General features: G+C 48.8%; 1 protein-coding gene across 3 annotated transcripts in view; it reads right to left on the bottom strand.

Moving 5' to 3' along the window:
• Positions 1 to 2012: 2012 nt before the first annotated feature.
• The window catches only part of RHPN1 (rhophilin Rho GTPase binding protein 1), a 61653-nt gene continuing 50200 nt past the window's right edge, over positions 2013 to 13465 (bottom strand). For 2 of the 3 annotated variants that reach the window (XM_030553917.1, XM_030553919.1), the window contains 4 exons: positions 13154 to 13230; positions 8955 to 9101; positions 7050 to 7208; positions 2013 to 5188 (listed from right to left, as the gene is read on the bottom strand). In XM_030553917.1, the coding sequence (XP_030409777.1) occupies positions 4997 to 5188; positions 7050 to 7208; positions 8955 to 9101; positions 13154 to 13230 (575 nt within the window). In that variant the 3' untranslated portion in view covers positions 2013 to 4996. The remainder of the gene's footprint in view (positions 5189 to 7049; positions 7209 to 8954; positions 9102 to 13153; positions 13231 to 13465) is intronic. The other variant, XM_030553918.1, reaches the window with a different exon arrangement.

Below are 13465 nucleotides of genomic sequence, written 5' to 3'. Positions count from 1 at the left end.
GGCCACGGAAGCCTCCTGCTGGGATCTGCCTTTGTGCAGCCCATCGTTGAGGTATGGAGAGAGAAGAATGCTCCATCTCCTCAGATGCACCGCCACACCCATTTTGCAAAGACTCTCAGTGTGGCAGAGAAAACTGAAGGGTAGCTCTTTCGTGGTGACAGTGATAGGGCACCAGTACTGCTGCGTTGATGGCAACATGTAAGGGCATGTCCTGTAAGTCAAGAGCCAGGAGCCAATCTTGAGCAGAAGGGGAAGGAACAACGAAGGCAAGCGCTATCATCCCAAATCCAAGATGGCATACGTAGTTGTTTGTCTTATCCTGAAATGGAGAAGACTAAAGGCCCCCTTTTTTCCCTCTGGGGTAAGGAAATATGGGAAGTAAAAGCCCCTTCCCCTGTATTATGAGGTACTTCCTCTATGGCTCCTAGGCACCAGTAGTGATCCTAGCAATGGTGCCAACATCAGTACCTGTGCTGATGTGGACACTGACTAGTTTTGAGACTGATGCCAGGCCGTGTTTCTTTGGTGCCAAGGGAGACTGAGCCAGCACCATTAGCTTCTTGTAAGAAGAGGAAGCTTAATGGCTTTCCTTGTGGAAAGCTAATGTTTAGCCTCTCCTTGTGGAAGGACAGTGTATCTCAGCTCCAGCCTGTCCCACCTCTGGGAAGAGGCGGTGCTGGCTGATGATGCCAGGTCTCTGACTTACTCCAGTCTCTTGCCAGTCCTGGGGGAGGTGTGCCAGCTGCTCAGGGTATCGGTAGGAGTGGACTTCACAGGGGGGAATCAGGTGCATTCTGGAGGCTGATCCTCGCTCTTCCTAGTGCAAGCTTATCCGCAGACTGCTTGAAGAAGTGGAGCTTGAAGTGGGAGTCTCTGGACTTCCATGGACTCTTAGAGGACGAACACTGATCTGGATCAGGACTCTCACTCAGGCAATGGCTATGACCATATGGGAGAGGAACGAAGCCATCACAAGACGGGCAGAGTTTAAAGCCCAAAGGTTTTGAGTCTCCCATTTGACATGCAAAGTACCACCAAGTGTGTGGGGGGCATCCCACCCACCTTGGAAGGCCCATATTGAAAAAAAGCGTAAAATAAACATTACCACGGCTAACGGGAGATCATTTGAACTTGTTCCATTTCGCTGCCACAGGTGGTCAGAGGGAATGAGGAACAGCCTTTGTACCCTCAGGTGGGGGCCCAAGGACGTGCACATTGCAGGTGTGGTCCAATGGGCACTTCTATGCAAATGACTGTGGCTTGGGACATGAGCATGCTGTGCACCTGATATGAGATCCACTCTGGCACATACTTGAAGAACCACCTGTTTAAAGAACTCAGGTGAACAAAGGCTTGTGGCTATGCCCACGTCCAGACTAACCCGCGGCATCGGTGGGTTAAAATCGATTGCTCGGGGATCGATATATCGCGTCTAGTCTGGACGCGATGTATCGATCCCCGAGTGCGCTTACATCGATTCCGGAACTCTATCAACCCGAATGGAGTTCCGGAATCGACACGGAGAGCCGCAGACATCGATGCCGCGCCGTCCAGACGGGTGAGTACCTCGATTTTAGAAATTCGACTTCAGCTACATTATTCACATAGCTGAAGTTGCGTATCTAAAATCGATTTTAATACCCTAGTCTGGACGTGGCCTATGAGAACATATGAAGAGAGATGTACTTATGGTGTTGGGGGATTCCCTGATAACTGCATGCACTGGAACAACTAGGCACAACAGGGACAGTTTTAGCTCCAGCTCCTTCACCTAGGTTTAAAGGGGCCACCACTGCACTATGGACTTCAGGCTAGCAAAATCCATCCACTAATCACCAAGGAATTTTAACTCTGCATTGAGGAGGTTCAACTAGCTCCTTCTGGCCTTAGGCACTATGAATTTATCTAGACCCAGACTCTTTCACAAGCGCATGCATGGGTTCATTTCACAGCCATTGCAGAGGCACAGAGTGTGACCTACAGAAGCAGTGCACGAAGAAAGTTTAATTTTCAAATCCATATTTTATAATCATTGAAAGATGAGTGTCAACATACAAATAAAAACCACCAGTGTTAGAAAGATGCACAATGCATGTAAAAAAAACCCACAAACCTGATGATGTAAACATAAGCATCTGGGGATACAAATGCGATATGCAGTCATACACATTGCTTTAAATAAATAAGTCTCTGGCTCAGAGGCCTCAATTATGGCAGCAAAAACGACATTTAAAAATGCCTACCATTTCTAAGCTTGAAGCTCTGATTTCTATTTAAACGCACAATGGTGTCTCCCCATTAAGTTTATCACCTGGTGGCTGGGAAGTTTACCCCGGGCACTGTACTAGATGGTTCACTTCCAGTACAGCAGTTCCTGTCTGACAGTGGCCAGTACCAGCTGCTTTAGAAGAAGGTGCAAGAAATCCCTTACTGGACAATTATCAAGTAACTGTCCCCTGGGGAAGATTCCTAACTCCAGGCAGTTTAGTGGTTGGCTTATGCCCTGGAGTATGAAGGCTTCTCACCACAAACCATGGGACGGAGGTGGTCCTCAAGTAACAGTTAAAGAAAGCCAGGTGGCGGGCAAGTATCTGAATCCACTTGTAGAGCAAGTGCAGTTTTAGAATTGGGGGATGCATGAATGAAAAGATTATCAGCACCTAACGGGTTTCACAGAAATGCCTTTTTTCAGGGGAGGAAACCAATATTTTTTTAAAATAAAATAGGATCAACAGCTTGGCACATTAGCATTGTGCTGCATGAAACAAAATAAAGTAAAATTCAAAGGAAGCTAATGAGAAGATATTCTGCTACCAGTCTAAGGGACATGTGTTCAGTTTATCCCATTAAACTATTGCTACAAATATTATTCGTGACTTAAAAAAAAAAGGAAGAAGTAGACACCAACTATTACTTGTACAAAAATACAATTACATCTCTGAAGGATATTTTATACCTACCAACAGCAATCACGCACTCAAGAAGACCGGACAGCTTGACAGCCTCCACAAAAACCCCACACACACAATACAGAAATGGGACTGAAAACTAACATTGTTCATAATGTATATAGTCTTCTGATTTTTCCAGCAGCAACAGCACAGTTGTTAAGATGTATGCATCGTTCAGCTCTGCACCATTAAGAATGCTGGCAGCACAGAATTAGGATATTAGCAATGTGCATGAGCTCCAATACCAGGGCAAATGTTAATAGTTTAATGATTTGGAGGAGTTAGTTGCTTGAAATTTTAAGCTCACACAGAAGCAGCAGGAGGCCATTTGGCTGTTGGTGGATCCATCTCTGCTGGTGGAAAAAGGACAATGACTATGTGGATACATCTTTCCCTTTCATACAGAGGAGTAGGTTATGCCCTGGCCCGGTGCCTATTGAACAGCTGACAGACAGCTATGTATCCATTACAGTAATGCACCCAGCGCCCTGATTCCGCATAGTGCTTAAAACACGTTTAAGTCCCTACTGGATATTGCTTAAGTGCTTTGCTGAAGTGGGGACTGAGCCAGCATTGCTTGTGCACCCAATATTCTCAGTGACAACAGGATTTTTGGATGCACAGACCAAACTCTGCCCCCTCACACTGCACACCATTCTGAACGACTTGGAGCTTGACCCAGCACCCACTGAACATATCTGGAGAGCAGGATATGGCTTCTGCTCTGATGAGATGGTTAGTTAACCCATTTGCTTTAGATTCTCAATACTGACAACTTGAGGGCTGTGTGTCGCCCATGTGAAACGTTCATTTCACATCCACAGATAATACTTAGTCCTGCCATGAGTGCAGGGAACTGGACTAGATGACCTCGAAGTCCCCTTCCAGTCCTACGATTCTATGACCTGGAGGGAAATGAGAGCTGAGCTGCTCTGGGGTCATGCTACTGAGATTGTAAAATTTGAACCAGAAGGAGCAACCAAATACACGTGCAAAGCTGTGCTTCTGGAAAGTTATCTGGAAAATCATTTGAATCACCACCCATAATCTGAGTGTGTAAATTCAGCACTCCACCATCTGTGCGCCCTCTCACCCTGTGCACTAAATGAAGCAGGAGACCAGCAGATACAGTAGGATGTGAAACGTGCCTCAAGCCCCTACCATGATGCTTGTGCACAAGGGGGCTCAGTTAAGGTTCCCTGTCCAACTTGAACTCTGATGTTTCCTGACTCTTCAGGGCTTCACTCGGCAACCTTAATATTCCTTTAGTGTTTTTAGAAAAATACACTTCTAATTTCTTCCCCAATCCACCACAGAGCAGCTGGAGACAGTCCCTATGTTCTCTGCACTTAGTAGTGGCCTGCTATTCATGGCCTGCTATTCCTGTCCACCTTAGGGTGGCCAGCAGGCAGCCCCGCTGGAACAGAAATCCTCAGACATACTAACAATCAGTTCATGTTGGATCTCAGTGCCTCACTCCTTGCCCTTTTGCTGATGAAGCTGAGAAAATTCTACACATTTCCTGCTTTGTGTATTCACGCTGATGAGTTCCTTGGCTAAGTTGGCATCCATGTGCACTGGATTTTTTACACAGTAGATCAAGGCCTAAGAGACGGTACAGAACTTCACAGCTTTTGGTTTGCCCGCTGGTGGTTTACTATACCGGCACTTACTAACGCTGGTGAGAAGGCCGTCTTGGTACTAGAGTATGAGCCAGAAAAGACAAACAAACCAACAGTCCCTCCCCTAAACCATTCAGCAGAGGACTTTTACATGTAAGCTCAGATGCAGGAGCCTGCTGGTCACCAGCAAGGAGAGCTCTACACCTGCCAGCCCACTCTGCTAGGAAAGAATCCAGCTCGATGCCATGCTCCTCAGGCACCAAGGATCAGCTCTGGAGTCTTCTCCTCCCTCAGGGCTAGAAGAACTGATTGCAATGACACCAGCACAGCTCCCGGTGCTACATAGCTGCTGCTCTCTCCTCTTGCTCTCCAGCAATGCCAAGAGTTAACGTCAATAAGCCGGCACCCAGCCAGGCCAAGGGTTCAGTACATGGACTCGTCTCCCACAGTGGTGAAGGGAAGGCTGTAAGTGCTGCTCTTGCTGCGTTTACTCTTCTTGCTCCAGGCCAGCAGGGTGCTGGCACTCTTGCTGTTCATGAGGCTCTTCCTGCTATTCTCTTTATTGTTCTTCAGCAGCGCGGCCCCCGATGACATGGCCACCAACCTCCTGTCCACCTGCCAGAAAGAATTAAATCAAGGAGCGTAAGATATAGCCCCGAGAGGGGAGGAATAGAAACAAACACACAGCTTTTATTAAGGCCAGTGCTGTATGTGGGTAAATGCCACTTACATATGTGCTGTAGGAACAAAATGGCCGGGAGCACTGAATGAATCCAGAGACTGGAACTTCCAGAGTAATGTACAAACACTACATCAATCCCCGCAATGCTCCAGGAGTCTGGTAAGTTTCACCCCCAGAATCCAATTCTGACCTTGCACCAGTTATATACTGGTGGACTTCCACACAAGCAAGAGCAGAACCAGGCCCAGAGAATTTAAGGGACTCGCCAAAGCAGCCTGCAGATGGAGCTGAGGCTGGAGGGCTCCAGGCTTGCAATACTGTGCCCAGACCACTAGCCGGTGCTGCTGACTATCCACTTTATTGTAACTATGTGGTTTTCACCATACCAGGGAGCATCCACGTCCTGCTCAGATTCCTGGGAATCCCTCCTTTGCTTTACAGTCCCCACTCTCCAGACACCACCTTCTGACCCAAAATCCGTCTGACCAGCAGGACCTCAATCCTGAGCAACCAGGACTGGCTTTGCTTCCAAGCCCATCATCGCTACTTAACTAGCCACAGGGCAGCTGAACAGCAGAATGCACCCACTCTTTCCCATCTCCCCACAGCCACCACACCTCCAGACACTTGCTCCCTAGGTCAGCAGAGACCAGGATTGAGAACAGACTGTTTAATCTCCCACAGCCCAATGCCCCATATCAGTCTCTAGGCCAGCCCCTGGAGAATGTATCAGAAGGAGAATAAAACCCAAGATGTTTCTAAAAGCAAAGCGTCGGGCCTGATTTTCAAAAGCGTGAAGTCAACAGGGAGCTGAGAGCCATGGGCACTCAAGTACCTCTGGAAAAGTCAAGCCCTCACTCAGTGGAAAGCAAAGCTATGGCTCCCAGAAAGCTCCCTCTACACTCCTACAGGGCCACCGACGCCTGGTCTATGCTACAGAGTTAGGTCAACATAATGCAGCTTACGTTGACCTACTTATGTCCGCCAACACACTACAGCCATGCTCCCTCCGATGTAAGTGCCCTATTACACTGACATAGTAACTTCCTGACCATGTGAGGCATGGGGCTTATGTCAGTGTCATTAGGGTGACACAGCATAGGAGTAGACACTGCCTTACTTACGTCAGCTATCCGTGGTCACTCTTGTCAATTTCATGGAGCCATGAAATTGACAAGAGCATCTCAGGCTGGTGGTGGACTCCAGCTACAGCCTGGTTGCCTCCCATCATGGCTTCCCCTCTCCCAGCTGGGCAGCTGCCTGTGCTCCCTGCTCCCCCCTCAGGGAGCAGAGAAACCCAGGCAACTACCCACCACTCCTGGTAGAGAGCAGGGAGGCAAGAAACCAGGGTGGTTGCTGGGCTTCTGGCGGGAAGCCGAGCTGAGAGCCTGGCCAGCAGCTGGGCTCCTGGCGGGGAGCTGACAGCCCAGGCTCTCAGCCCCTCACACTGTCCTCCTTCAGATGGGGAAGTGCTCCTGGGGAGTAAATGCACCATCAACAGAAAGACGACAGTGTGGACATCAGCCAGCACGTTAATTACCACACTGGCTGTAAGTCGACCTAACATAGGTTGACTTAAGTTTGTAGTGCAGATATGCTCAGGTCTCAGCTGGTTTATTGCCACATGCTTTATTGTTTCCAGACTCCACTACCCAAAGTATCCTGAAGAGACAAAGCATCACCCAGCTTGAGTTGATCTCAGCAAGCTTCTCTCTGCCAGCCCTGGCTTTCCCAATACCATATCTACCTAAGGGGCTTTTGCTAAGGTTCAGACAAAGCAAGAAGGTGAATTACAACGGTCTGTCCATTGGAACTTTGCAGGGTTACCACGCCAATGTCTACACCCTCTTCCCCGACGCTCTTCAGCAGCTGCACCACCTCAGCATGCTTGGACCACTTGCAGTCCTCGCTGTTCACAGAGACTATGTAGTCTCCTTCCTTTAGCCCGGCTTCCTGCAAGAGAGCAAACAAAGGCCAAATGGAGCCTGTAATGTCCTAGCATGGCTACAGAACCCCTCTTTCAGGAACTAGCAGAGGCTCAGCATTTCCTTCCCTGAAGTTCAATACAGCATGACCCTAGGACTCTGGCTGCACTATTGGAAACATGGAGATGTTCCTAGGAAAATGCTCTGCCTGATTAACCATTTGCAGAGGCATTAAAGGAGACTACTTCTGCAAGATCTAGGGTAGGTCTGAGCCAGCAAAGCACTTAAGCTACAAGTTTCCATCTACTTCAACAGAGCTTAAAGCAAAGCACATGCTTAAGTTCCTTACTGGACTGGAGTCATAGAGCTCAGTCCAATGCTCAATGAAGTCAATGGAAAGACTCCCACTGGTACAATGGGCACCAGATGAGACTAGTAGTGAACACACAGAACATTACTGGTTACCAGTCTGGTCTTTCAAATACCTTATTAAAAGATCCAGTAGATAAATGCTCTTCTCCCATGCCTATTTCCGTGGGTCCTCCTATGCTTCCACCCCCCCACCCCTCTGGAAGGCTTTTTCTTTGAGAAGCTCTTCTGCCCTTTCCCCCGAAAGCTTGACCCCTTATGGCCCTTCCCTTTCAATCTGTTCTGTTCCTTCCCCACCCCTACTCCACTCCCAGTCTAAATTCCTTTCCCAGCCATTCCCAGTTCCATCCCTCCACCCCCAACTTTGGCTTCCAGCCATCCTCTGTTCATGTTTCCAATCTCCGTATCTCTGGCCCCCTCTCCAAGCTCCCTGTCCCAGTCTCTTTGCCCATGGCTTCAATACATCCCCTGCCCCCCCACCTCTTGGCTCCACATCAGATAAGTCTCCCTCTCCTCCCCGTCACCAGTTCCCAGTCTTCTCTGTCCCATCCCCAGCTTCCAGTCCCCTTGTCCAGCCAGTCCCAATCTCTGCTGCCTGTCCAATTTCCCTTCCCACACTCCACCATGCCAGCCTCCAGTCCAAGTGTGTTCCCATCCCCAAGACTCCTTGCCCGGATCTACTCCCACATTCCCTGGGTCCAGTTCTGGTCCCCTCTGCATTCCATTCAGGTGGCTGCCCTCCTTCTCACTGCTGGCACAGTACCTGGGGTGGCACTGAACACAGGAGAGAGTCTCCTTGCTCTCAGTTCTGGTGTCTGGATCTAGCATGGCCTGGAGTAGCCAATAACCGCGGGGAAAGTCCCACTAGCCCTGGGCGCTAGAGCATGCTTAGTGCATACAGAATCTTTGGGGAATGAAACAGTGACGTTCCAGTGAGTCTCTACTGACCATGTGCCAAATAGGATTTTTCAGAGACTTGTAACTCAGCCAGATTTAGGAGGACTTTCATGAGGATGACAAAAGATGCAAAGGTCAATCCCCTTGCCAAATTTCAAGTGTCTGCTCCAAAGCATGGAGGTGCAAAAGCTTCCCGAAGGAAAAAAAAAAAAAGTCTCCAAAATTTTTTAACGTGGGGAAATAAAAGCATTTTCTCTCAGCTCATCCTCAAAAGAGCTGAATTTATTTTTTTGGGGGGAGGAGCAGGGATGGGGGATTCAGTCTGAGACTGACACTCAGCATAGGAAATATCAACCCAAATGGTTCCAGTTTGGTCCAAGTTATTAGCAGTTGAGAATGTGGTCTCACACAGGGAAATGCCAGGCCCTCTGAATCAGAGGTGGTGCTACTAACCCTGTCTGTCTCTCCAGTGAGGCTAGGAGGGCCGAGGGAAGCACTAGCTACTTACGGATGCACAGCCCCCAGGTATCACTCCTGCAATCAGGACAGGGGAATCCCCTCGGAGCGTCAACCCAAAGCCATTTTCTCCTCTGGCCAGATGAACTCGCCGTGCAGGGCACCACTTGTTTTTGGCTGAAAAAACTGACAGAGGGCCCTGGATAAAGACATAGGACAATGTGTTTCAGTGCAGCAGGCCTCTCGAGAGTCTAGGCCTAGTCCTCTGGCTCACAGAGATCCCACTGACTTTGACTCATTGTCCAAGGAAGCATGAAACTGGATCATTTGTGCTCCGCAGACAATCCTGGTTTGTGCCCCCCAAGCAGCGTTTACACTGACTAGATGTCAGAGCAACTGCAAACATTTCAGTTGTCCAAAAGCCAGGGAGCTATTTTAGGGTTGGCAAAAATTAACCAAATGACATTCAACCCATTCCACACTATTCAATCCATTTCTTGCATGCGGAGGGTGTGTGTGTGTGTGTGGGGGGTGGGGGGGGCACAAGATCTAGCCATTGAGAGCAGCTGCCAGAAACTGGGAGCTTCTGTCAATTAAAAGAACGTCTGTGGTTAGATTCAGTCCTTCGGCCAAAATTAGAAGAAAACAAAGAGCCAGATCTACTTACCATTAGTGCATGGAACGGACTCTTCAACTCCCTCCCTTGAGAGCAAAGTCCCAGCACTGGAGAGAGTGGGGGCGGGGGGGGGTGCGGTGGACTCTAGCTCAAGATTCTAGGTCTGGGAACCGCAATCTAGCTAGCCCTGGGCCTGAAACGGGGCAGAGTGCCAGCCCTCTGCACAGAGATGGATTTCATCCTTAGAGTCAGATCCTTAGAGTCAGATCCTGAAAGCAATGGCAAAGCTTCCCTCAACTTCAGCAGGAGCAGGACTGGATCTTACTTCAGGGCACCTTTGCAAATGTCCCTGGTTCCTCTGCTGTGGCTGTCAAGCTGTCCAGAGTGCAGATGCCTGTAATATTCTGCTACGCTGAAGCCCCCCTGGAAGCTGTATGCTGCACACATCCACAGATCCCACAGAGGAATACACTAAGAAACTGCACCATCTACTCAGGACACTCCCTACACTAACACCAGAACAAATCAACATACCCTTAGAGCCCCGACCAGGGTTATTCTATCTACTACCCAAGATGCACAAACCTGGAAATCCTGGACGCCCCATCATCTCAGGCATTGGCACTCTCACTGAAGGACTGTCTGGATATGTGGACTCTTTACTCAGACCCTATGCCACCAGCACTCCCAGCTATCTCCGTGACACCACTGATTTCCTAAGAAAACTACAATGCATTGGTGACCTTCCAGAAAACACCATCCTAGCCACCATTGACGTAGAAGCTCTCTACACAAACATCCCACACACAGAAGAAATACAAGCTGTCAGGAACAGTATCCCTGATGATGCCACAGCACAATTGGCTGCTGAGCTCTGTGCCTTTATCCTCACACACAATTATTTCAAATTTGGTGACAATATACACCTCTAGATCAGTGGCACTGCTACGGGCACCCGCATGGCCCCACAATATGCTAACATTTTTATGGCTGACCTGGAACACTTCCTCAGCTCTCGTCCATTCACGCCCCTTCTCTATCGACGCTACACTGATGACATCTTCATCATCTGGACCCATGGGAAGGAGACTCTGGAAAAATTCCACCTTCTTCCCTACCATCAACCTCAGCCTAGACCAATCTACACAGAAGGTCCACTTCCTAGACACCATGGTGCAAATAAGTGATGGTCACATTAACACCACCCTATACTGAAAACTTACCGACCACTATGCCTACCTTCATGCCTCCAGCTTCCATCCCGGGCACACTGCACGATCCATTGTCTACAGCCAAGCACTGAAGTACAACCGCATCTGCTCCAACCCCTCAGACAGAGACCAACATCTACAAAATCTCCACCAAGCATTCTCAAAACTACAATACCCGCATGAGGAAATAAGGAAACAGATCAACAGAGCCAGACGTGTACCCAGAAGCCTCCTACTGCAAGACAAACCCAAGAAAGAAACCAACAGGACTCCACTGGCCATCACATACAGTCCCCAGCTAAAACCCCTCCAACGCATCATCAGGGATCTACAACCGATCCTGGACAATGATCCCACACTTTCACAGGCCTTGGGTGGCAGGCCAGTCCTCGCCCACAGACAACCTGAAGCATATTCTCACCAGTAACTGCACACCGCACCATAGTAACTCTAACTCAGGAATCAATCCATGCAACAAACCTCGATGCCAACTCTGCCCACATATCTACACCAGTGACATCATCACAGGACCTAACCAGATCAGGCACACCATCACTGGTCCATTCACCTGCACGTCCACCAATGTAATATATGCCATCATATGCCAGCAATGCCCCTCTGCTATGTACATCAGCCAAACTGGACAGTCTCTACGGAAAAGGATAAATGGACACAAATCAGATGTTAGGAATGGCAATATACAAAAACCTGTAGGAGAATGCTTCAGCCTCCCTGGTCACACAACAGCAGATCTTAAGGTAGCCATCCTGCAGCAAAAAAAATTCAGGACCAGACTTCAAAGAGAAACTGCTGAGCTTCAGTTCATCTGCAAATTTGACACCATCAGCTCAGGATTAAACAAAGACTGTGAATGGCTTGCCAACTACAAAACAGTTTCTCCTCCCTTGGTTTTCACACCTCAACTGCTAGAAGAGGGCCTCATTCTCCCTGATTGAACTAACCTTATCATCTCTAGCCTGCTTCTTGCATGCATACATATACACCTGCCCCTGGAAATGTCCACTACATGCATCCAATGAAGTGGGTATTCACCCATGAAAGCTCATGCTCCAAAACGTCTGTTAGTCTGTAAGGTGCCACAGGACTCTTTGCTGCTTTCACAGATCCAGATTAACACGGCTACCCCTCTGATACTGCACACATCTTGGGCACACTGCACAAATTGTTCCACTGGAAGCTGGCCACGCTATGCTACTCAATTCACAACTGCAAATGGGATCAGATTAGGGACGAAGGCGAGGCTGACATTAAGCATTTTGTTTCCCTGAGCTGGGAAGTGCCCGCCCCACTGGCAAAACTGCTGCTGGCCACTACTTACACCAAGAGCCATCCCTCAATCAATGGGAAGCCTTCTGGAACCAGTCTGAGAAGCTAGCATGTTGGCTGACAAACACACAGGCTCCATCTAGTGTCACACTGGCTTGCTGGTGACATGGATCTGTGGGCAGCCTTTGTCTCATTTTAAATCATACTCTCCCCCTTTAGCAGTGAAGGTGCCTTTTGAAGCCTGGAAGCAGTATCAGCATCACTTAGTTCTCTGGATGAAGAGTCGGCACAAGGAGAGGTGACAAAAGCTCAAGCATCCCCATTAATTTCTATGGCAGGAGGCACTGAGCTGGCTTTGTCAGCTTCCCCCGTGACTGCATCTGTCTGTCCACTTGTCTCTTGCCTTGTACTTAGATGGTCAGCTCATTGGGGCAAGGATTGTCTTTTGGTCCTGTCTTGGTTTGTACAGCACCTAGCACAATGGGATCCTGGTCCCTGGCTGGGACTTGTAAAAAAATAATTAAAAGACCCATTTCCACAAGGCTGAGACAACTGCATATTGCAAAACTGCTCGCAGCCCGCACTGGGCCGTGTTCGCTGTTGCTATAGAAAATCCTCTACAACCCAAGACATAAAAGAAGGAGACAACATACCAAAGAGAATGAAGCTGTGTGCCACCTACTGGTTTTGCATTAGGGCTGGTCTGCACTCAGGCTGAGGATGATTTCCAGCTTGGGCAGACATAGGCCTGATCCAGCAAACATCGTAGTGGAGCTGCAGCTGCACAGCTGGCGGGAAGGGCTATCTGCCCCAAGCACAGTCCCACTCAGTACCCTGTCTACTTACCTGGGCTGCTGCAGCTACACTGCTGTTCTCAGCACGCTAGCATGTGTGGGTCTACCTGAGCTGGAAATTACACCTTCAGCTCGAGTGTACATGTACCCTTAGACAGGCTGCCTGTAGCGACACTGTCACCTGGACTAGCTCTCAGGCTCTGGGGGCTGCTCAGAGCACCACCCAGAAGCTTCTAGATGCTGCATGCAATGGTCCCCCCATCGCTTGGCCTCAGAGCAATTTCATTGTTAGTTTTGATAGGCATCAGGCGCTGGCCTGTTTCCTGTCATCACTGTTACATACCAGTCTATGGAAGATGTCCGTCACCTTCACCTGGGAGAAGTTGGGAGATTTTATTTCTGGTCTCTGATTCGTTTTGGCTAAGAGTAAAAGGAAAAACAAAGACGTTCCATTGTTGCATAAATGAACCAGCAGCTGTTGCTCATGTATGTATCCAGTGGCCAGGCAGACTCAGCCTCTCATGCTGACCATTCCTTGTACCTCCCCATCTGTCTGAATCCATTTGTTGCTTCTTGCCTTATGCTCAGATTATAAACTCTTTGGGGCAGGCACTATCTTTTTAATCTGTGTTTGCAGAGCACCTAGACAATGGGG

The sequence above is a fragment of the Gopherus evgoodei genome, chromosome 2 (assembly GCF_007399415.2).
Source record: "Gopherus evgoodei ecotype Sinaloan lineage chromosome 2, rGopEvg1_v1.p, whole genome shotgun sequence".
NCBI lineage: Eukaryota > Metazoa > Chordata > Testudines > Testudinidae > Gopherus > Gopherus evgoodei.
This window is presented reverse-complemented; position numbering and strand designations above follow the sequence as displayed.